This window comes from Sapajus apella, unplaced genomic scaffold, assembly GCF_009761245.1.
Source record: "Sapajus apella isolate SASKATOON/1434 unplaced genomic scaffold, GSC_monkey_1.0 scaffold18, whole genome shotgun sequence".
Taxonomy (NCBI): domain Eukaryota; kingdom Metazoa; phylum Chordata; class Mammalia; order Primates; family Cebidae; genus Sapajus; species Sapajus apella.
Genome location: NW_022436958.1, coordinates 22194332 through 22219928, shown reverse-complemented (window position 1 = coordinate 22219928; position 25597 = coordinate 22194332). Strand labels below are relative to the sequence as shown.

The 25597-nt window shown below is 40.6% G+C and overlaps 1 protein-coding gene across 14 annotated transcripts in view; it reads right to left on the bottom strand.

Annotated features, from left to right (window-relative positions):
* PKP4 (plakophilin 4) overlaps positions 1-25597 on the bottom strand; it is a 227964-nt gene that overhangs the window by 21096 nt on the left and 181271 nt on the right. For all 14 annotated transcript variants that reach the window (XM_032286454.1, XM_032286463.1, XM_032286466.1 and 11 more), the window contains 3 exons: positions 20062-20194; positions 18168-18381; positions 2574-2757 (listed from right to left, as the gene is read on the bottom strand). In XM_032286454.1, coding sequence (XP_032142345.1) covers positions 2574-2757; positions 18168-18381; positions 20062-20194 — 531 coding nt within the window. The remainder of the gene's footprint in view (positions 1-2573; positions 2758-18167; positions 18382-20061; positions 20195-25597) is intronic.

The window sequence follows — 25597 nt, the reverse complement described above, 5'->3', positions numbered from 1 at the left end:
CCGGGTTCAGGCAATTCTCCTGCCTCAGCCTCCTGAGTAGCTGGGATTACAGGCACGCGCCACCATGCCCAGCTAATTTTTTGTATTTTTAGTAGAGACGGGGTTTCACCATGTTGACCAGGATGGTCTCGATCTCTTGACCTCGTGATCCACCCGCCTCGGCCTCCCAAAGTGCTGGGATTACAGGCTTGAGCCACCGCGCCCGGCCTTCATCTTTTCAATTATAAACACTCAGAAAATGGTTTTGTGTCTACATTTTTTATATCAATTTGCCTTCATAAATCAATACCAAATAAGGATCTATTTTATGTCCCATTAACAATGGTTCTAGGCTAACTGTAAAATTATGCAGAGTGAGAATTTGCAAAACTGAGACTAGATGAGGGGCAGCAGAATGGCAGCTCTCGTCTGCCCCGCCTCCCCGCAGCACTTCCCTTCTCTCCACAGGCTTCTGGTACCCCACGTGGCTTCTCTCTTCTCACTGCTTCTCAGCCTCCTCTGCCCATGGGCACCTCCAGAAGTGCCTCAGGTCCTGTCTTGTCTTCTTCATCTTTGCACTCTCCGAGGTGCCTCCTTCTGCTCCGTGGCTTTAATACAACCTATGGACCCATGGCCACAGGCTGGCACACATCTGCCTTTAGCCCTGACTGCTCTCTAGAACAGCAGATTCTTTTATCCAATTGCTTTGACACTGCCACATAGATAGCTAATTAGACTTCTCAAACTGGACACTCAGAACTCTGAGCTGCTCACCCTTCCAAGCATTCATCGCCCTTCCCCTCATCAACAGCACTTCCGTGCTTGTGGCTGATCCAGCCAAAGATCTAGGTGTATCCTTATTTCCCCTCTTTCCTCACTCCTAATATTCAATCTAGTAGCAAGCCCTGTCAGCTGTTCCTCCACAAAACCATCCAAATCTGCCTATCTCTCCCCAGCACCTACTCTGGCCACTCTCACTGTTTGCCTGGATCTCTGCACAGCCTGATCTTCCTGTCTCTACTTTTGCCTGTACTCACTCTTCCACACTGAAGCCAGAAATGAGCCCTGCTACTCCACTGCTTACAACACTCTCATGGTTTCCCATGGCACTTGGAATAAAAGGCAAACCCCATCTGATTTACAAAATCCTACATAACCTGGTACCACTCTGCCTTTTGCTGAGTAAGCTATGGCTTCAAGCTCTTTCTGCCTCAGAGCGTTCACCTTAAACATTCCCTTGGCCTATGACTCTTATCTTCCCCAGCACTACCCTCTAATGAGTCACTTCTTGTGGTATTTCAGAAGCAGGTTTAAATTTAACCTCCTTGAGAGACCCCTTGACCACCAAAGTAAACACTCAATAACCCTCACATCACCCTGTTTATTTTTAGGGCACCTACTGTTATTTTCTTGCTTCCTTGTTTGTCTGCCTTCCTGGTAGAATGTGGTTCTATCAGAGCAGGGACCTAGTCTGTCTTATTTGTCATTGGTTTCACACAGAAGGCATTCACCAAATGTTTCTATCCCTGATTCACTGGGGGGAGCTAGGGTGGGTCCTGCCCCGGGCTTTCCCTGAAGCCTAGCTGGCTGGCTGAGGAGTGATCCCAGCTCCTTGGATGATTGCTAGGCCACCAGACCCACCATGGGATGTGGGCATGTGAGTCAGGAGGAGCTGGCCTGCACTCTGGGATCCTGATTCTTGTCACCTCCCCACCAACACTGTCCCCTGACTGGGGCCGATAGCCATCTGTCACAATGTTTGAAGGCTGTAAACCAGCCAGGTAAGCTTTGCTCCCTTTCAGGCTCTCAGTCTTGGCGAGGCTTAGATGTTAAACAGCATTCACTGAGTGCTCATGCAGTGACACTGAGTTAAGCACCTTCCACAACCATCTGCTGACCCCTCACAGCTCTGAGGTGGTATTATCATCCCTATTCTACAGATGAGGAAATGGAGGCTCAAAGGGGTCCTGGAAGCCAGGCGGTCTGAGACCAGAGCCCCCACTCTCTGTCCCGGAGCCACTCTGCCCCAAAGCTTGCTTCCAGTTCCCAGGGCACCGTAAGGCTGGGAAACAGGGTCAAAATGGAGCCGATGAGTGTTAATGACAAATAATGGACTCTACTGTGCACACTTAAAAGAGGCTTTATATATAGATTTTCACTGCAAAAGAGTATTTGGGCTCATTTTCACTTATTTATAAACTGATTATTTAAATCACACACCTCTTTAAAAGCAAAATGGTTTTAACCATCACATTTTGAAGTGAAACAAACACCAGGCTGCAAACACATTAGCGATCAGAATGCGATTACCAGAAAAATGCTGCGAAAGTGGAAAACACTGGAATTCTGGCAGTCATCTTAGACTGAAAGGGCCTTTCTGAGTAAGTCACAGAAGAGTCATTTAAAAGATAATTTCTTTAAGGCCACAAGTCTGTGCTCATAATGCTTTTCTAAAGCCCAGTGGCATAGATTTTGAAATAAAAATTGAAAACTTAGGTAGATGTTAATAAAGTAAGCCCTCCTAAAATCAGTTTACCTATGACACATATTATTTAATCACAGAACTAATTGGAAAGAAGAAATAAAGAATTTACCTCAGGCAACCTGTCGTGTTACGCAGAACTAGTGAAGTCTGAAATTTAATTTTATGATCATCATCAAAAGAAGAGTTATTCCATCCAGAATGTGGAACGATCACAGTGTTTGTTAAGGTTGAAAGAGCATCTCGAATGATTGTCATTTTTACAGCATCACATGAGGATAAATTCCAAAGAACTCCTAAAAAAAGGAGATTTAAAAAATCAAATCAACAGTTAGAGATCCTGTGGCTTTAGAAATGAAATAAACATATCAGCTCTAATTAATATGAACTCAGTCTGTTCCAAACCTAATCTATGGCCTGTATTTGCAAGCAGGTTGGGGACACACCTCTCATAAGTTTTGAGTGAATATGGGAGCCTCCGGTAGCATATTACACATTCTTAATATTCACCCTCTTGAGTTTTAGAGCCTCTGTATCTATCAGGCAAGGTGACTGTGGTTTTTGCAAAGCAAATTACTCTGTAAAGGGAGAGGACCTTGAATATAACGCAAGGGTCTTAAATATAACGCATCTGTGATTTTTATAAAACTGCTATTTATTGCATTATATTTTACATTTAATGGCTGTGTGACAAACCATTTTTAGAATTTAGTACTTGGAAAAAATATTTCTTTTTCTTGAAAGAGTGGCATATTTTTCTTCGTCCGCTTCCTTTTCTTACTTCTTCTATCACGAAGCTCAAGCTTCCATAAAGCACTTGCCATAACTTTCCTGGCACAGATGTTTGCTACATTTGCTTCACCCACCTTACTTAGATAAGGTTTAAACACTTCTACCTCAATTTTAAGAGTTTCATTATCAGGTGCTTTAGATACAAGTTACTGTCATACCTTTTTGAAAAAATGTCATTTTCACATCAGTGCATCTTCCTAAGAGGAAAGAAGAGGGTGCAGCTGGTTTCCTCCGCATTCAAGTCCCCCAGAGCCCTACACTCCTGACATACCCTTGGCAAGTTGCTCGAGTCTGTACAGTGCTTTCACAACTACCAACACACAAAAATGCTCGTGGCCTTGCGGAGGGAGGGGTGCTAAAATCTGCCCATGTCCATGGGAGCATGTCAGGCTTGTGAACGTGACTGATCAAGAGTGTGGGCTGGAGACAAGACCGAACACTGCTGCTCCACCGTCACGGCCCAAGAAGCCGGCCCCGACACTACCTGCTCAGCCTTCTCTGGTTGCCCCTGTAAAGGAGGGAGGTATAGGGAGAAGACAGGAGCTCCTTCCTTTGTGGAGGAAGGGGAGGTAGAAGCCAAGGGCTAGAAGTGAAGAGAGTGAAACAATCCTCTGACTCTAAACGGCGTGACGACTGCCCCTTCCCAGGCCTGCCCACGTGCTATGGAGGGAATGGTTGGACTGGAAAGTGATGCCTGCACTCTGGCCTTCTCTTGTGTTCTGCATCTGTGCCTACTGCTCTCCTCTTTCACTTGGCTTTGACTTCTGGACCCTGCTGATTTGGTTTCCCTTGTTCCCCAAGGACTTTTACCCCTTTTCTGCTCCTATTTCACAGTAACTACAGCCTTCAGGGTACAGGGTTGGCGGAGACTTTTAAAACAGTTCTGAATCAGGCAAGTAAAGAACTTGCTTGTTCTGTTCTTCTGTTCATGATGACACACCTTTGCTTATATAACTATCTTGGGGTACATAAAAACTAGGATCCTGGTTAGAAGGCAGCACGCATTATGGGAGCTTATGAAAAGAACTTAAATTCTACACTTGGAGCTCCTTCTCCATGGATTCTTAGAAAATTGGCTACGCTTCTATATAAAGTGCTTTTGGGCAATGGTTTTAAACTGTGCTCCCTGGATCCTGGGGGTTTTGCTGGCCTCCTGTAGGGGTAGCCATGTGAGGAGCTGGGGGAGAATTGGTCATGAGGCTCCAGTTCCCCATCCCACGTGACTCCAAGCAGCTTCATATTATCTGTACTCAATTTTGGGCTTCATTGTGTTTCTGTTTCAAACCTGAAAGACATTTGATAAGCCTGATGACCACAGAAGGGACCTGGGAGCTAAGGATGAGAAACACTTTTTTGGCTGTCTGTCCCGACCAGATAACGGCAATGGAGTGAAAACAGAAGAAAGAGTTGGGTCGTGGCACGGCAGGGCAGGATGATAGACTCTGTCACTAACATGGCTTTAACATCTCCTGCTAGCGAGGCCAACCGGAGTCACCGGGGCCTGATGGCGTCTCCAGGAGCATGAGCCAGCCACAGTGGCAGCATGCGGCTCAGAAGCCATCAGCGGAAGAGGGTGATTCCCTAACCTCCCCTGCTGACAACTGCATAATGTGATTCCTAAGGCCATTGGTGCAAATTTTCTGTTACAGCTTTCGAATTTCTCAATGCATGGAGGAGGACTGCATTTTTCAATAAGGTATTTTCAACTTTACAGAATAAATGCATTCCAGTGAAGTTAGCTGCAAGGCAAGGTTTATGGAAAGTCTCTCATACGATAATGTTGGATATATATACTGAAAATTAAACAACCTGTGTCACAAACTTCAAGTGAAAACATGACTAAGAATAAGGTGGTTCTTCAGCATATTGGATCCTAGAGTTTATGCCCAGAAATTCTCTGATTGCTGGCAGAAAAACCTGTTTTTTTGTTGTTTCTGTCTCGTCTCTATCTACTTCTAACACCTACTTCTGGCAAGAGGCTATTTCTCCAATTTGAGAATTCCTCTGATTTTCATGCTGGTGGTAGAATTTTGTTCTGCTCTTTTTCTTCCCAGGCATTCAGAATGACTGATGGAGCTGCATGTCATTCTCTACCTTACTATTAGCTAGTATATATACTTGGGATTGGGCACAGCATAAACATTCATAAATCAGCATAAACAATGGTTGCATCACCATTTATTGTGGCTTTACTCTGTGGCAGGCACTGTGTGCTTTATATATAATACCTTAAAGAGTCAAGGTGCCCCAAATTAATTAACTTTCACTTTTAAATATTTTCATAGGCTTGAAATTCTACATGTTTATTTTTAAAAAATGATAAACATTTATATGCTGAAATTTAATTTTATTAGGCAAGTATTACATAATGAGGAAGAAATGCCCTATCATTATCCATTCTTTTATATGTTGTGTGACATACATGCAAGACACAGAGTAGGTGGTCCAAAATACATTTTTATATCCTGCGTTTGTTTTTAGATATCTTTTATATTTCCTATCAGACTTAGCTTTTAAGCATTATTATTATTACCTTCCCTTTGTGCCTTTTCGTAAACCTGAGTATTCAGGAGTGTCTTTAAAGTTTGCAACTAGGGGAAGATGATTTCTAACAAAATTCGTCAGCATAGTTTTGCCTGCCTTTCACATTGAGACTCAAACAGACAGTTGCTGAAACCATCATCTTAGTTATGGGGATAGAAGACTCCAGCTGCCATTCCATCTCCCAGAATCAGAAAAGTCACATCAACATGGCAGAATCCCCATCCCTCAAAATGCAAAACAGAAAGGAACAGTGCTGACAAATTATAAAATATAAGGTTGTTAAAAAGTCTGTTAGCCTTCAGTAGACAAGCTGACTGTGCTTTTAGTCAACTAAAATGACTTATTGATTACAACACTAGTCTACCACAGAAATTCAGGTTTTCATTTCTGCAACTTCAAAAAAAAAAATGTTCAGAGTTATTCTTGACCAGAAAAAAAAGAAAGGTTCTATTTTTGCTAAGTATGTGGTGTTCAAGGGACCCACAAAAAGGCAGCTTTACCACCCTGCACTACGTGTTATAGTCTCCCTTTAATCCTGCACTTGGCCATGTAACACAAAGAGCTGCAGCCTTCAGTGTGGATTTAACTCTCCATTTTGATCAGCAAAGCAAGTCTCAAGGTATTGGCTTTTCTTCCCCACTTTCTACTCCAAAACTAAGGTTATATAAAGCCAAAATAACAAGTTCTGGTCAACAAATAATGAATGAAAAAGATTTAATTAAACTTAAAAGCCTTAGATATGAAATGGTTGATTTGGCTTTTTTGCTCAGAGTAAAAAGCACCTCTCTTAAGACCAGCTAACAACACCTGTGTGTGCTCGACTTCACTAAAACAATGAATATTCTTTCCACTTTGTCTAGGGCTTCATTTAATGGGTCAGGAAGAATCTTGCTGGGGCAGTAAGTAATAGAAAATATACCAACCCCCAGAGGTAGTAAGACTGATGAGAAAATGAAGAGCTATAGAATTAGCATTCTCCATCAACATGATAAACCTTTAACTCCAACATCCTAATGCAAAATTTGCTTCAAAAATATTTATTGCCATACTCCATTATCTCCTGGTTCCCAAAGGGAAAGTTAAAAATAAACTAGAATTTGGTTGAGGAAGCTTGAGATTTTAATTTAAAGCAATTAGTTATTTGTTGTAAAGACTAAGAATATAAATATACAAACTAATTTAGAAAATATTAGGGAGTTTCATGCCATTATTGTAGAAAACACGGCTTATTCTCTATCACAAGAACAAGTACATATAATTATAAGTAACCAATAATCACAATGAAATACTGCCATGAGAGACGAAAGTTCATTTTCCCTACAAAGAATAAAGTAATTAAAATACCATTTCACATAAATCCTACGCTGCACAATTTTGAAAGCGCTCACATTTAAAACTAGCTTTATAGCTATTCTAATGGCCAACTGATAATTTTATAGTCAAATTAGATGCTGATTTTACTGATTAATTAAAATAATGGCAACTATTTGAAAAATGTAATTCTTAAAAGATATTAAAAACCAACCAAATAACATTTGGAAAATGTGACTTCTCTGGTGGCGTATACCCACGGCAGCCTACACAACTGTCTTTCTTTTTGATATGAAAGACAATCTTAAGCCCTTCATTTTTATACATTATTCAATTTATGCCATGTTTCCTAATTGTATTAAAAGAACCCAAGTGTTTGCAGACATTGCCAAAAGAAAAAAAGCAACAGCCAAAAACATGCCAGTGTGCTCCAAACATCATCACTAGATGGGCCCCTGCCTTTTCCTTCCTGAAAGAACCTCGCTCTGAGTGCTCTGGGTTCAGTCATGCTCTTTCACAAACTGTTCGTGAGGCAGACAGGTAAAACTCCCCAGGCTCAGCTAGGCGTGGTGGCTCACCCCTGCAATCCCAGCACTTTGGGAGGCCAAGGCAGGCAGATCACCTGAGGTCCAGAGTTCGCGAGACCAGCCTGACCAACATAAAGAAACCCCGTCTCTACTAAAATTAGCCAGGTGTGGCGGTGCACCTGTAATCCCAGCTACTCAGGAGGCTGAGACAGGAGAATCGCTTGAACCTGGGAGGCAAAGGTTTCGGTGAGCTGAGATGGCGCCATTGCACTCCAGCCTGGGCAACAAGAGTGAAACTCCATCTCAAAAAAAAAAAAAAAAAAAAAAAAAAACCTACTACCCAGGCTCAGAGAGTGAAGAACGATCAAGGAGATAATAGATGTTAAGGTCTTGTAGACCCTCTACCCCTACTCCGTTCCCAGTACAAAGCAAGCATCATGACCAGTGGCTAATGGGACTGGGTTAGTCCCATTCAAGCTCTCTGGGGGCACACTGCCTGGTATGTGTTCCTCCCCAATGGCCTGCCCCAGCTCCTGGCAAGTCGGCATCAATGGGCTCACTGTAACAGACTGGTGTCACAAATAACCACCCTATAAAGATTCTTGAAAAATGGGGTAGAAATATTAGATTAATAGCACAAATATAATATCAGGGCTACAGATTGTCTCAGGGCCCTTGCCTGCTTCTCCTAGCACACACTTCCATTATCATTCTCTATACCGTCTCAGCTGAAACACTCAGGATCTAGCAAACACACATCTCCATTTCTTCTCAATGCAGCTGCCCTGGAAGTTCTCCTCTTAGCCCAATGGGGTTTTTATAAACTTCTGTGGCTTTTTCTTGGAAAGAGAGTAACACTAAGATGCTATAATGCCTACATCCTGCCACAATATGGCTTCCCACCAGCCTTAAAGTTACACACCTCGTACCTTTGAGATTTATGTTACCTCTACCCAAACATAGTATAGACCTGTGCTGCCCCATATGGTGGCCATCAGCCACACGTGGCTACCTGAAATAAGGTTAGTCCAAATTGCGATATGCTGTTAAGTAAAAAATAGATTATGAAGACTTGGTACAAAAAAGTGAATGCAAAACATCTCATTAATAATTTTTGTATTTTTTGGTGGTTGAAATACTTTGAAACTATTAGGCCAAATAAAATATATTATTAAAATAGATTTACCATGGCTGCTGGAAAATGTAGAAAATAAGCAGCTCATATTATTATTCTACTGAACAGCGCTGGCAGAGATGCTTGCTTGCTTCATGCCAGACTTCGAGGGAGACGCACAGGGGAGCCGTCTGCTTTCAGGGGGCCTTACCACAAACAGTTACACCACCAGGCAGTTGTGACAAAGGGCAGGAGGAGTAACAGGCACAGCTTGAATATCCTGCATGCCAGGCACTCAACACACATCATCACCAAAACACCAAGCAGCAGGTAATGGGTTATCACTGGGGACACTAAGGTTTGACAGTGGGGATGTGCCTGGAGCCACAGAGCTGGAAGGCAACAAGTCGACCTGGCTCCAAAACTGATACTCACTCAAGACCATGCTGCTTCTCCCTGGATGTTTTCCAAAGTGTGTGAACTTGTGTTTGATAGGAGGATGGGAGGCCACATTTGAACTGGAGTGTCAAGGACAGGGGCCAGAAAGGAGCAGGTTGGGGGTGCAGAGCTCTTCAGGCCAACTACAGCCCTGGCAAAGCAGCAGGAGTAGGGATGGCACATGCTGGAGCTGGCTGGCAGGAGGGTACAAGAGCTACCGATTTGGCCGGCAGGTGGGAAAACCTGAACCGCAGACACAGGTATTCTCCCAGGGAGGAGGATGAGGTCGATGGGCTAGGAGGGGCGGAGCCTATTTCACAGGACAGGATTGAGGAGGGAGGTGATGAGGATCTGAAGGAGTGAGGAGGGGACAGAAGGCCAAGCGGGAAGGAAAGTACCTGTGGTGAGATTTTGGAGCCAGATGCAAACTGAGGGCAGTGTCACAGGTAAGCCAGCAGTTTGAATATGTGTAAAAATATGGTGCTGCTAACAGAAATGAGGAAGTCAAGGGGGTGGTGGGGAGAATCAGTGCCATAAAAATGTCTGCTGGGCTAATCAACTGCCCAAGCTTCCTACCAGGGCTGAACGTTATGAACAAATTATGAAATCTAAGTGAAACTGAGATAATGGGAAAACAATTATGAGAGAGGGACAAAACTACTGTCCTCAGTTGTGGAAAAACGCCTTTCTCTGGGTATATTCTGAGAAAAACAAGTCATGGTGGTACACAGCCATTCCCAGGGTTTCTAAGAGACCACTATCTGAACAGAGTTCCTGAAACCTGTGCAGTGACCCCTCCATGCAGTGCTGCTCCTGGTCTATAGGTGTGGCTTGAGGCTTTCTCCTTCCTGCCCCCAAGGCATGAGATGCCAGCTGCTGCACTCCCTGCTGGCTAGCACCAAGCATTGCAGGCGGTGGACAGGCCTGCCTTGCTTACCTCTGTGTTCCCTGGGATTTCCTGCACAGCAGATGCACAATCCTCATGGGGCATATGGGAGCTCACTAGGTCCAGCTGTGCTCAGGACATCACCATCTCAGTTTTCAGGGCAGTGGGAAGTAGGTGCTCAGGTGGTCTGAGGGCAAGATGCTTTCTAGAAGGGAGCTGTGTGGAACTAAAGACCTGGGCTGGCCACAGAGGCTGCACACAGGGGCCCCAGCCTGCATATTCTATCTGAAGGTGATTGTTCCTGCTGCTGAAATTTGTCCCTAGCTGGGACATGACAGATCTTTAGTGCCTTTAGAGGATATAAGGGTTAGCCTGAGTTTCTGTGATTTTGCAGGCATAAAAGTGAATCACAACATCTTTGAAAAGATCTATCAATTTCTAGAGATCCATTTACAGAATCCTATTTGCATTTTAACATATTCTTCTTTATTCTAGGTAATTTTACCACTTCATGGGTATATTTTGAGGATTAATGACATAATGTAGTTGTACAGTCCTATGCTGCCTGGAAAGGAATTTCTACAGAAAATAAGCTTACAGTTCAGAAATGCTGACTGAGAATTGCCACTATGGGACACAAAGAGTGGCTCCTTCTGCTGGAGCAGAGCTAATAAAAGGAAACAGGTCACACAAAAGGAAATTAGAGAATCCTTCTGGGGCAGAAATGGCAGCAGGGGCAGCGGCTCTGGACACCCTTGTTCTGCAGGTTATTTCAGTGTGATATAGAATTAGGTCATTCACACTGTCATAATTATACTATCATAGAGATTTGCCCAACAAACAGTCACTGAAGTAATATATTCCACAGCTGACCTACGTGTTACAGGAACACACTTGCTCCTCTGTAACTGCACTAGATCTTCAACCCAGTTGTCTGGTGCTGGCAGAAGCTTAGAGACAAAGGTGCCTCCAGCTATAAGCTTTAGAGTATCAGGCTCAGAAACTGCAAAGCATTTGGAAGTCCTGGCCTGGGATCTCCGTATTCCCACCTGCTTTGCATTTATAGGCCGTGTAGTCAATGAGGGAGTATATCATTACAGGGCCTCTGTTTTGCTGAGAAGTTCCACTCTGACTGATGGTTGAATACTCAAGTCTTGTAAGTGACCTTCTGAGACCCACCACTTGACTGCCTCATTGTGCCTGGCACTAAGAAGCCTACACTCAAAATATAGGGTCATATTCCATTTACAGGATTGAATCTTTTCATACTCAAAACTGTAAATCCTGAAATACTCACAAGACCTAAAATCACATCTCACAGGTTTCTTAAGCAAACTGAAGTTTTATGATTATACTTGATCACTAGTTTGATACGATGGTGCCAGTGGTGAAATTCAAGGATATTTTCTATGGTCCTGGGTAAAATTCAGAGAGTAAAGTTTATTGTGGGGCTTTTCTCCTTTCCCTTTTTGGTGGTAATCTTAAAGAACAAAGGAAATAACATCTGTACCCTCCAGATTTAGCTCCTGTTCAGCCCTTCTCAGTGGCCAGAGTAGGCAAGGGAAGGGTCAGGGAAGAAACACCTCCAGCCTGGACATCAGGAACTCAGCCTGGAGACTTGCCTGCTCAAGCTTTCTGGACTTTGGTTTCTTATCTGTAATAATAGGGGAAGACAGGAGATTTCTGTAGGGTTCTTTCCAGTTCAAAGTTCTCTACCAATTAAGAATTGGTCTATTTGTAATAAACATTTTTTTGTCTTGTTAGCATAAACTTTGAAAAATCTGTCATTTCTCATTACACATTTTCAAGGTTTGAAATGTTCAGTAAATAATGGAACTTGTTTCTGTTGTTATTATTTTATTTATTTTTTTTGAGACAGAGTCTCTCACTGTCACCCAGGCTGGAATGCAGTGGTGCAATCCTGATTCACTGCAATCTCTGCCTTCCAGGTTCAAGAGATTCTCCTGCTTTAGACTGTCTAGTAGCTGGGATTACAGGCGTGTGCCACTGTATCCGGCTAATTTTTGTATTTTTAGTAGAGATGGGGTTTCGCCATGTTGGCCTGGCCTCAAGTGATTCGCCTCCCTTGGCCTTCCAAAGTGCTGGGATTACAGGTGTGAACCACCATGCCCAGCTATGTTCTATAAAGTGGACCAAATGATATGGGTCCTTACTGATTTGGGCTGGAAATTGGGAAGAGATGTCGCTAGGTTTCTGATTTCTGAAAATGACCCACACAACTTCTAACAAACCTAGTGGTCCACAGCAGGAGGATAGACAGTAACAGGCCAACTTCTTTTTCATCAGTGAATAAATGACCTGTTTTGAAGGCATATTAATTAGGATAAGAGGACATACTTTGTAAATTGCCTCATCCTGTAATGGCAAGTAATCATCCAAAAGGCATGTCCACCAAGTTCCTGCTTTTTATAGTACAGAAGACTAACTGTTGCCAGACTGGTTCTACCCTTTGTTAAACCTTAGCCTGGCCCATCTACCCTTCCTCAGGTACAACTATTATTTTCTTATTAACTTATCATCTAATTAGAAATATGGAGCTAATGATCAGGAAGACAATAAGCTTCATTTCATGTTCTGCAGTGCCTGGAATCCACTGCTGGCATCCAAACATTTCACAATAAGCAGTGGAAATATTTTACTTAGCCATATGGATGAACAATTACTTGCTAAATTGGAAGAAATGTACATGTAGCAGTCATATGAACAAAGTCTATTATTACTCAAGAACAAAGGCTACTTTTTGGTATTTAACACTAGTGTTAAGAGGGTAACAGAAGTGTGATAGTTTGGGACATCTGGTACATACATTAAAAAGCAGGCCTCCAGATTCTGTGCAAAATCTTCAATGTCAATAGTTTTAAAAAACAATGTTTTCAGGATGCTCAATAACTTGAAACTCATATTTCCTAGCTTAGAAACACTAATTCTCTTGAACAACATCTTTTTTAGTGGCAAGATGTTCCCATCTTCCCTCCATACTTTGTGGCCTAGTAGACATTCATTTTATGACCCAACTGGGGAAGAACCATACCTCATCTGGCTTTCAAGTTTAAGTACAACAAACAGCAAAATTACCTTTGGAATAAAAGAAAAATTACCGTAAGCACTCACATATATCAGTAACTACTAAAAGAAAAGCTCATTAGGTTTCAACCTGGAAAATGTTCAACACGATGAAGAAAACACAAGAATCATGTTACATACCAGAGAATCATTTTAATTAACAATGACAGCCATACTGTCTTAGGAAAATACATTTGGTGAAAAGTCCTTTTTTCCCTCTTAAAATAAAGATGTGGCCAAAAATATAGGCCCTGGGCAGTTATTATATTTAAAGCAAAGGCAAGGCATCTTTATAAAAAATAGCTAAAATTTCTCCACTTCAGTACAGTAAAAACTGCCAAACAAAGGGGACTAGAAAAAAATAAAGACCGGATTAATAACTGGGTTGAATTACTTAATATTAAGAATAAAAGAATTCCTAGTTTCAAGGGGATAGTAGTTTTTTCAAATTATACAATATTTGGAACACAATAGTTCGGTATATTTTAACATTTCATGATCCTAAGTTGACTGTAATTTTCACTTAGGAACTCGTAGGCCATACCTACAAAGGCCAAGCACTGTGCAAGGCTGGCCATGGTAGCTGTGAAGGACATCGGCAGAACACTAAAATCTAAGGCTCATGTTCTGTTCTCAAAGGGGAATTCATAGCAGATGGGCGCCTGATGGGAAATGCTGGGTGATATGGTCACATAGCACTTAGCAGCCTTAGTTTAGAGCAGACATGTTCTAATACCAGTTCAGACTGGGGGCTTACTTTCTTGGTTGGGAGAGCTGGTGGCTGGATCTAGTGCTGAAATGATCTTTTTGTAGGGCCATTTCTATGTAAAAATGTCCTCCTGAGGGTTTGTACTTTTTGCCTTCTCAAGTTACATCAGATGTCTTCTTGCTGCTTTCTGGATAACCCTGTTGTCCAGCCTTAACCCCACCAGGTAATGAGCTTCCTGTCCTGTAGGTTCATGTACATGATGGTGGCTACTTTGTGTGGGAGCCCCAAAGGAGATTCATGCACTGGACAGATGACTGAAAAAATGAGTTCTGAGTCTCCCTCAACCCTGTGATTCTACAATTAAGGACGGCTTGAGCATTTGATGTGAGGAAGAATTAATGAAAGAAGAAAGAAGAGTTCAAGGGTCTCTTGTTGTTTTCATGCTTTAATATGTATCAAGGATCAATCACTCTTAAAATATTACTGAATATCAGTTAAAGTTGGTACCACTAAATTGTAGGACTGGGAAATGTGAGTAATTTTGCTGTCTCTATAAAGCCTAGACTAAAAATATAAGTACACACACACAAAAAGCAACTAACTATGCTAGATTAATATTGTGACCTTGTAGTTTCACATTAGTTAGACAATGTACAGATATAAATCAAACACAGCTGCCATTTAGCTTTTTGAACTGGAAACTCGTAAGTTTTCTGGTCCAACCTCCTTTACTTACGGCAACTGTGTGAAGTGTTTACCCACTGACCACTCCCATTCCAATGTTTTGAAGAAAACATTTGATAATCACTCCACATGTCAAAATAAACTACTAGTGTTAAAACTATATAGTTATAAAGCAATTCTTAACATCTCCTACTCTATAAGTATGGCAAAAAATTGTTTCTTACAGTCTAAAAGCTACCAGCAGATATTTTCAAGAGAAATATCAGAGGTAGTTCTTAGTTTTACATTGGGAAGAGATATGATCTATCAGGAAAATAGCTCTTTTTGAATTATAAAACACTTTTATCTTCTTTCCAAGGCCAAGGTCCATGTTTTAAAACATCTTATGTTCTCAATGACTGGTACTGTACCCACAGAGAAATGAAATAAGGAAGAAAGCATCTAAATTAGCACGCAATTCTGGAGTGTGCTCCAGGTAAACTAGTACAGAAAAGCCCTTGGTAGTAATATTGGGCTCTAAAGTAAATTTGATTTATTTTTAAATGTAAAGAAAAAAGTACATAATCATATACTTTTCTTCATGAAATCTTACAAATTCGTTGAGCTCAGCCCAGGAAAGGCACTTAACAGTCTCTCCCAAGGAAAAAACTCAAACAGAAATTCAGAAAGACTCATTCCTCCTATGAGAGGACAGAAGAGCAGGTAAAAGCTTCACATTAAGTATATAAGGATCAGGTCATGATGAATGTCTAGTTAAATTTGAGAAGCTGTGTTTTCCATAGTCCCTTGGTCACCACTGCTGTCTCAGAGAGCAGTGCACATGGTCTTTCGCAGCCCTCCTGGCTGCACGGTGCTACTATGGGAAGACACCTGGACATGACACCGGAAGTTCAAAGTGATAGGAAGAGAAACATCAGGCAAAGCAGGAGAGCACTTGTGTATTGTAAATGATTCTGTCTCCTCTACACCTCCCTAACAGGCGGCTGAGGGTAAATTTGTTGGCATAATCACAGTGACTGTGTTGACTTCTAGAATGAACATAGCTACATTTTTATTTTTTCTTAATTCTGTTTAGCTAGATCTAATTTTCATTTTATAGCTACATGCACACATATGCAAAAATAATTTGTTTTTTGGTAAGATGCCTCAAAAGCATTTTAGAAAGCAGGAGCATTAATTTAGAAGCGCTAAAGCATTAATATTCAAAATACATTAAGGCAGGTAGTCCATTGCAGAGTTATGATTATTTGTAAAGCATATTCTACTTTTGGTATTTTGAGAACAAGGAAATACTGATTTTGTGTTTCAACACTAATATCTTATGAGAAAGTTTACTCCCCTTAAATATTGGATGCAGCATGGTTTACTCATTCCCAAGTGAACCTACAATTCTGATTTCATATTGGAAACTGGGGGGAATGAAATTAATTTTGAAGAAATGTTGTTTAAAAATTTTAAATTAAATATCTCAAGCATGAAAAAAGGCAAAGAAAATATAAAACAAACACCCAGGTATGCTAGCTTTGTCACATATTAATGTTTTGTCTTATGTATTTCAGATTTCTCTAAAGAAACAGTGCTGGAATACAACCTCCAGTTCCATTTTCTTCCTTCCTCTTCATAGAGGTAACCCCAATCCTGAATCTATTCTTATTATTCCAATTAGAAATTTTAACTTTATTGCATGTGCATATATCCATATCAATCTACATATTTAAAAACTTTATTCAAATAGTATTACTCTGTAGTTATCATTCTGCAAGTATTTCTGAAGCTGTCTATGTTGTTATGCATAGTCTAATGTGCTTATTTTAACTGCTGTATGTGGTTTTGCTGTGTGAGAGTGCTGCCACCGATGTAACTATTCTTCTGCCAAAGAATCCTTAGTATTTTCCCTGAATTCTCTATTACAAGCAATGCTGTCACCAGTGTGTCCTCATGCAGAACCATTCTTCCAGCTCAATTTCAAGTATCCTTGAATCCAGCCACTGGCACTGCAACATCATTACTCACTCCTCCCTCTCTCTCATTCCCTACATCTGACCATCATGCCCAGACCATGAAGTATTTCTCTGAATGCTCCACCCCACTCTTCCTTTTCATCATTGAAATAGTTCAAGCTGTTATCATTGGACTGTTGGTCTGCTCATAGGTTTCCCAGGCTCTGCCCATTCAAATCAATCCTCTACCCTGCTGCCTGCTGGAAGAAGGCATTAAAAGGCCTAAACTGGCCATGCCATGCCCCAATGTGCCCACTGCATATGGAACACAATTAAGTTCCTTATAAAAGTCTCCAAAATGGGCCAGGCACAGTGGCTCACACCTGTAACCCCAGCACTTTGGGAGGATGACATGGGCAGATCACCTGACGTCAGGAATTCGAGACCAGTCTGACCAACATAGTGAAACCCTGTCTCTACCAGAAATATAAAAATTAACTGGGCACAGTAGTGCGCGCGTGTAATCCCAGTTACTCAGGAAGCTGAGTCAGGAGAATCGCTTGAACCCAGGAGGCGGAGGTTGCAGTGAGCTGAGATCACGCCATTGCATTCCAGCCTGGGTGACCGAGCAAGACTCTGTCTCAGAAAAAAAAAGTTCCCTAAATGAAGACTGTATCTCTCTCTGGCCTTGTTTTCTTTAATTTTTTTTTTTGGAAACAGAGCCTCACTTGTCACCAGGCTGCAGTGCAGTGGTATCATCATGGCTCACTGCAGCCTTACCTCCTGGGCTTAAATGATTCTCCTACCTCGGCCTCCCAAGTAGCTGGGAGGTGGCATGCCACCACGCACAGATACTTATTTTTATTTTTTGTAGAGATGGGGTCTCCCTGTGTTGCCCAGGTTGGTCTTGGACTCCTGGTCTTAAGTGATCAGTCTCCCAAAGTGTTGGGATTATAGGTGTGAGCTACCACGCCTGGCCCTTCAGTAAGTTTTAACACTATATCCAATGCTGTTTCTGAGCTTGTAAATGGAAAGATCTCTACCTATCCAGCCAATGCCTCCTCATCCTTTAGGCCAACTTTGGTTTCATGTCACCCAGGAAACCCATCCTCTGTGCCCAGTGCAACCTCTGTTGAGTGAGACTTGCCACGTTTCCCGACACTCACAAAACCACTAGTTTCCTCATCAGTTTGTGGGTGACTTAAGTGCAGGCACTGGGTTTTATTCATCTTTCTATCGGTGGGGCCTAGCAAAGCATGTGGGAATACAAACAGGCACTCAGACACCAGCTGAACTAAGTGTAAGGTAGCCAATCCATTAAGTGTATTTTATTTTCATAATAAAGAAGAGCCTGTCTATTTAAAACAACTAGATTTACTATGAAATACATAGTAAAAAATGTCATATTCAGTCCTCCATGAATAAGACATCTGTTAGCTGATATTTACAAATTAATAAGTATAATAACTGATACTAACAGAGATGACCCTGAAGCGCTATAAATGGTTTCTGATTCATTAGTCTAAATACTACTCGACCTTCACAGTTGTGAGCACTACATATATCTCATCATCTTTTACCTGGAACCGCCAACTCTTCCACAATGCCACTATACAAGGGCGCAGTCTAGAATGTTTTCAGTATTTCCTCTAGGACAAGATCACGTTCTGTACCTACCTGTGACAAGCTCCCTTACTTCTGCATCAATAGATTTTCTCAACAGTCGCAACAAGGCAGGTATCCCACCAACATTCTTCATTGCTATTTTATTTTCATCTGTAGACTTGCCAAAGACGAGGTTTCGAAGGGCACCACAAGCATTCTTTTGAACTTCCAACACTCTGTGGTCCAAAAGGTCAACCAGATGCTTGATTCCCCCTAACCTACACACCTACAATGAAAATATTAGGAACCAGACCTAAGTAACATGCAATTAATCAGTGATCAAACAGAAGTCTGTTACGGTGAGATCACAGTATGTGGATATCGCCAGATCATTTCAAAGGTTACTTTTTATTCCAAATAAGACAACAATTCTAAGGAGAGGCCAGGCCCGGTGGCTCATGCCTGTAATCCCAACACACTGGGAGGCCAAGGCGGGTGGATCACTTGAGGTTAGGAGTTTAAGACCAGCCTGGCCAACATGATGAAACTCTGTCTCTACTAAAAATACAAAAAACTTGGCTGGGCGTTGAGGTGCATGCCTGTAATCCCAGCTACTCGGAAGGCTGAGGCCCAAGAATTGCTTGAATCTGGGAGATGGAGGCTGCAGTGAGCTAAGATGGTGCCACTGCACTCCAGCCTGGGCGAGAGAACGAGATTCTGTCTCAAAAAAAAAAAAAATTAAGGACACTCTCTTAGATGATACTCTTTTCCTGGCTTAAAAAAGAGGAGATCTAGGTGGTTTAATGTCCATCGGCAGGTGGGACAGTCCTCCAACCCTCAGAACACATAAGAATTGTACTTTCACTCCAGCAATGCAATGTGCAAATGCACAAACACAGCAAAGCTATATGCAGGGCTTTAGACAATATAGGAAATAATTTTTGACTTAAGTTATTTAGTTTCTAGGATTAGTTCTCTAAGCTCTCCTTAAATTTTCTTCCATTTGTCAATTCATTAGTATATTACTTATTTCTGGGCTTTATTTACTACATTTACTTTTAGGTCTGGAGCTGGTATGCTGTGTTGTATATTAAAATGATGAAAAACACTTCACTTTTATATTGCACCGTGGGTCAGAGGAAGGCTTGAGACGTTGAAAGAATCTGTATGTAACATAGAATTACAGACAATAATCAATAACTTGCTATGTTTCTATAAATATCAAAAAAATCCTTGAAATAAAATATTCATATATGTTCAGCATTAGTGATAGTTATAATCCTCTATAACTTATTTATAGTTGGCACCAATCTGACGAGAATCCCATAAAACGCATTACCTCACTAGTTCAATAAATACTATAATTTTTACCTAATAGGTTTAAGTTTTCTTTCTGAGGCAGAGTCTTGCTCTTTGTTATCCAGGTTGGAGTGCAGTGGCTCAATCTCGGCTCACTGAAACCTCTGCCTCCCAGATTCAAGTGATTCTTCTGCCTCAGCCTTCCAAGTAGCTGGGATTACAGGCATGCACCACCATGTTCGACTAATTTTTTAAGTAGAGATGGGGTTTCACCATGTTGACCAGGCCGGGCTTGAACTCCTGACCTCAGATGCTCCGCTTGCCTCTGCTTACCAAAGTGCTGGGATTACAGGCGTGAGCCACCATGCCCAGCCTAAAAAATATTTTCTAAATGCAGGTTAAATTGATTTTTGCTTCATGGTTTTATAAATAAGCTAATAAAGTAGACATATGACTTGAAAATGCTGAAAGCACTCCAAGAAATATATTTATCCTAGTTTTTCCTGTTACTGAAATGTATAGTTAGGTGAAAGAGTATCCAGTATCAAAACATTCCTTTAAAAAGACTCTTGCATTACATCGGATAATTTCTTAAATACAGAAGCATGTGGCTGTTAAATGCAAAGGCACCGTTTTCCCCAGTCAACCCGGGCTCTGTGTCCTGTACCTCCATCTTCACTTTGTTGTCACCAAAGCACAGGTGCTGCAGGTAGGCCGCTGCATTTGCCTGAACAGATGGGAACTGGTGCTGAAGCATGTGAATGACCTCAGGCAGCTCAGGATCACGCCAGGCAAACTCCCTACATGAGAAAAACATGACTTCAGAAAGGAAGGCTCATGTTGTAAAAATACACTGAACAAAAACATTTGTTATAAGGGAAAAAAAGCTCAGCTGAGACAAAAATGAGAAGTTACAAAAATCCTAAAAAATATATACCTAAATAATTTTCCCCCAATGAACATATGCAGAGGTCCAGATGCTTACGATCTTAAAGAAATCATGACGCACAGTCGCACAGAAAGAGGCTCGGGGGAACAAAGAAAACTCCTAATATAAGTAACTCTTCCACTCTAGTGTTCCTCCTTCTGATTCTAATTTGATGTCTTTCTACCTATGTAGGAAATCTGCCAGGGCAAGGAAAGGTAAACACGTGCACTTAGCGAAGTGAGATGTCATGCCTGAAGGGAGAGGAAGGGCTGGTGGGAACAGACAGAGCTGGTGTCAGCTTAGACATCACAAACATTGTGGGCCTGAGGATTTTTAAGAAATAATGTTTATGGTTGCTCTTGAGTATAACAGAGAAACACAGAAAATTATAAAAAAGAAAAAAAGTTGGACCAGTAATCCTATACTCAAGATTACTGCTGCTTCCTGGTTTTTCTATTTATGTGTGCAAATGTGCACACATGTGTGGGTTTTGGAATTTTCTCCGTAACACTGGGTTATTATTAAATAGCAGTTAATATTTCATAAACCCTTATCCCGTGTCAGGCGCTAGTACAGGCATTTCATATATATTAATTAATGTAGTCTTACAGCAACCTTAAAGATGCGGAAGTCGAGGCAGACAGGCCATGTACCTGGCCACGTGGCTGTAAGCAGTGGAGCAGAACTCTGCCTTCAGAGTCTGTGCCCTCCCACACTACGCTTTACCACTTTTTTGAACAATGAATATATAATCATGCTATGTATATATTCTTTTATACTTTGCTTTTTTTTCAGTTGACATCCATTTTCAGGATTTTCTAATGTCATGTTATTGGCATATTGTTTGGAATTCTTGTTAAATGTGAGTTTATGCTTATATTATGTGAAGAGCAGATAGTTAGAAAATGGCTCACAGAACAACAAATATGCAGACTCTGATTACAGGATAAAGTTGGTTGTTTATTAAAAAAATTATTAATACTAAGTAAACCTTTAAAATTAATGACCGAGTGATACTTCTCTTGCCTGGTTTTTGAAGCCTTAGAGTCTCTCTTGGTCTGGGAAGGCACCATGTATTAACTTGTTAGACCAATGCAAAGGGAGATGTCATCCCACACCTGTGCACACACACACACAGACACACACACCACACACCACACATACTCAGACAGTGAGTGAATCCTTACTGTGCAACGGTGCTGGAGATACAAATATTGTATAAGATGATTCTATTTAAATAGGGTCTTCTATGCCAAACTAAAAAGTTTAGTCTTAACCACTAACAGGAGTTATTCTTTATTGAGTTTACCTGTATTAGGCATTGTGCCAAGGGCGTCACACTCATTATCTCATTTACCTTTACTGTTGCCCCATGAGGTAAGCACTATTAAAATAACATTAGATACAGATAAGGAACTCAGGATTAACAATTAGTGGTGGAGGTCAGTGAAACCCAGGTGGTCTATATGTTTGCGTACACATAAGGAATGAAGGTTTTGAAGCAGGAGAGTTAGAACACGTGACATGGTCACATTTATACAGACCGTAACTCTGGCAAAGGAGAGAAGGCTCTAGAATACAAAAAGATGGGTGTCATGCAGACTACCCAATATCTACACAGGAATCCACACAGTTGCTTGAAACAAAATAGACTTCTCTTTGATTTCTCTCTTTTCCTCATCTTCCCTCATGTAATCTACCAAGTTCTGTTGACTATCTACAAAGTATTTAATGTACATCAAATCCATCCATTTTCTCCATTTTGCCCAGAAGAGTCTAACGGTTTCCTATATGTTCTCTCTGCTTCTAATATTATGCCCTCCCTCCACAACCTGCATGCCCAATCCATTCCTTATACAGCAGCCAGATGATCTAAAAACTGAAATCAGGTATGAGATGGATTTTCTGGCTTGGGGAACAGGCTGGATGATGGCATCATTAACAGACATTAAGAATACAGCAAATGCCAAGGGAGGCAGGATAACAGCAGAAAAAGCACAGAATATGGAGTTAGATTGCCCGGGTTTAAGTCTTGGGTCCTTTAATTTCTGTGTGATTTTGAAAACCAATTAACTGATTGGAGCTTCACTTTCCTAAGTTGTAAAACAGGATCAATGAAACTATTATTTCAGTCTTTACTGGCTGGTTGTGATGATTAAATGTGATAATGAATACTAAAATATTTTACATATTTTTACATCTGATACAGATGTTTTATTAATATTCATCATTCTTAAAAAAAAGGAGCTATTCTGAATAGATGAATTCCTGGTAACAAATAGTTTTCCCCTTATGTATTGAAACTATGTCAATTGTTTCTCATGAGAATCTGTCTAAAGCCTATTATGTAAATTTCTATTGTAATTAACAGAGTGAAAAGAGTGTGATTTACTCCTTCTTTGATGACTCACAATCATCACAAATATACATTTTTGTCCTCTTTAAATGGGACACTGCAGGTCAAGATTTCCTGACATCCCTGGGCAACATGAGGGCCAGACAGCCCTGAGGGTGGGCTCCTGCCAGAGCTGGGCAATTAGGTTTGCTTGGCTTCAACTCCATCCTTGATGTAAATTCAGGAGAAATCTACCCTGGAAAAATTGCTATCAATTTGTAGGCTGGCTGGATGGCATCAGTGCCTGCCAGGATTTGCTTCAGTAAAACCTAAGCCCAGACTTCTGTTTCCAACCATGATAGAGTAACTCATACTGGATTTTGCCCTCTCACCATAAACAACTATAAAAGTAAATTTAGCTAAATGTAGGAGAAAACTGTTTTTAGGCCCTCGACAACAGGCAACACAAGAAAATAATCCTTGAGAGGAGGGAAACATCAATGAGTCCCGTGCTTACCTGGCTTTCTGCCTGGGGTCATTTTCTGGACCATGACACAGGAAGTGGAGGCCAAGTAGTAAGTGTGGGATTTAATGAGCTGAGGTGGGGAGAGAGTGGAATTTAGGGGTGCCAAAGTGGTTAGAATGTGCAAGGCAGAGTGCTGGAGACAAGGGAGCTCAGCAGAGGTGATTCTATGGGTTTGCGTGTGAACTATCCACAAGTCCTTAGTTGTACCCTGGGCTGTAGGGCACATGCACAGGTCTGGTGGAGAGTGGCTGATGTTGACTCCCAGCCTAGTCACAGAGCAGACCTCACTGAGCACCTCAGGAATTTAGTCAAGATTCCACAAAGGCCAAGTTTTAGGATTAAGGGGCATGTTCTAAGGCTTAAAAGAAATATGAACTGGACCTAACAATGAACAAAACTTATCTTGATGGGATTGAAAGGATCTGGCGGTAATTTAATTCTCTTTCACAACAAAACTCAGTACCCTAACAGGAGACAACCTAATCCAGATTCCCTATATTGCATCATCTACAACAGCCAGTATATAATTTAAAATGACCAAACTTGAGAAGAAACAGAAACATATGACTTATAAATATGTAAAAAAAGCAACCAAGAGAAAAAGACTCAGAGACCCCAGATGTTGAAATTATCAGAGGAAAAATTAAAATAGTTATGATAAATGTGTTCAAAGACTTAAAGAAAAAGATGTATATAAGGAGTGAATAAATAGAGAATCTCACAGGAACACAGAACATAAAAAAAGGAACCAAATTCGAGTATTGGAAATAACACAAATTTGCATGGGCTTCACAATAGACTGTAATCTATAGTACAAAGAACACTAAATTTGAAGGCATCAATAAAAAATTCGATTACAAGAATATAAGGAAAAAAGATTTGAAAAATGAAGACAGCTTCAGTAATCTGTGAAATAATAAAGTGATTCTGTGTGTTTAATTGGAGTCCCAGAAGGAAAGAAAGGAATTTGGAGCAAAAAAAAAAAAAAAAAAACTTAAAGAATTAATGGCTGACAATTTCCCAATTTTGACAAAAACATCAACCTACATTACAAGATTCTCAGTGAACCCCAAGCAAGTTAAATGCAAAGAAAATTATACTTAGGTTCATCAGAATAAAACAGCTGAAAGCTAGAGAAAAATCTGAAAAGCAGCCAGTGAAGTCACATTACATAATGAGAATGATACACATGATACCTGCCTCATCAACAGAAACAATGGAGGTCTGAAGACAATGAATGATATCTTTAAAATACTAAAAGAAAAAAATATACACCTGTAAATCCTGAATTGTATATCTCCCAAAAAATATCCTTAAAAAAAAAAAAAGTGAAATATTTTCAGATTAACTAAAGCTGACAGAATTTGTCACAAGCAGACATGCAACCCAAGAAAGGCTAAAGAAGTCCTTTAGGCCAAAGGGAAATGAGTTGAGATGGAAACGTGAATATACAGGAAGTCTTTTATGTTACTCCTTTTAGAAGCATCATTGGAATTATTAATAAATTTGGTTTCTAAGTAGATAACTATAAAAAAAACTCGTAGATTTCCTTTTATAACTTCCTCAGTCTTATAGAGAGTTTTTCAGGCTAACTGTAATGTAGCATTAATGATAAAGGCTGACAAGTGAATAAAAACTCAAGTTGCTATTTTCAAAACTAAAAATCGTCATGAGCTTTTAATTTTGGTTTAAATATTCAAACTTCAAAGTCACCTGAATTCCAGTTTCAGCTAGAATAAATGCACCTACCAATATAAGGTAATCATTTATTCACCTTACAAAGAGCATTATCAGTAAAGTTTCACATAATCAAAGCTAGCCGTAACAGCTTTGATTATGCATTAGACTATGAAATTATCATACTATGAATAGCTGAGGTATATTACCATACATGAAATTCTTGTTTATAGCAAATCAACTCATATTAGAGGTCAAAAGTGAAGTCTTCAGGGACACATATTAAACTCAAAGCTCTCATCACACTTCACTGCCTTTCTAGGTAGCTATTATTTTCTCTTCAGGTCCAGCCAAGGGATGGTCTAAATTACCTACAATTCAAAATCCTTTAGGGAATTTCTGCATCTATTTGGGTGCCTTAGTTTTTTTGTCATTTTGAGGATTTGAAAAAACAAAATCAGTAAGAGTATCTCCGACAAGCTGTAGGTGTTATTAGACAAGTTATTTTTGAAACTTCTTAAAATGACAAAAAGGTGGCAAACCAGGAACAGCAGAACCAAATGCATTTATAAAGCTTGAAGATTAGGACTAAAAGTGAATAAATGAAGTGATTTTAGTGAAGCAGTGGACTTCCCATTTAACTCTGAAGTATCTTTAGTCATTTTGTTTTAATGACCAAAACCTCACTCATCATTTTAATTCACATTAAAACAAGTTGGTAGGTTGCTAAAAATGAA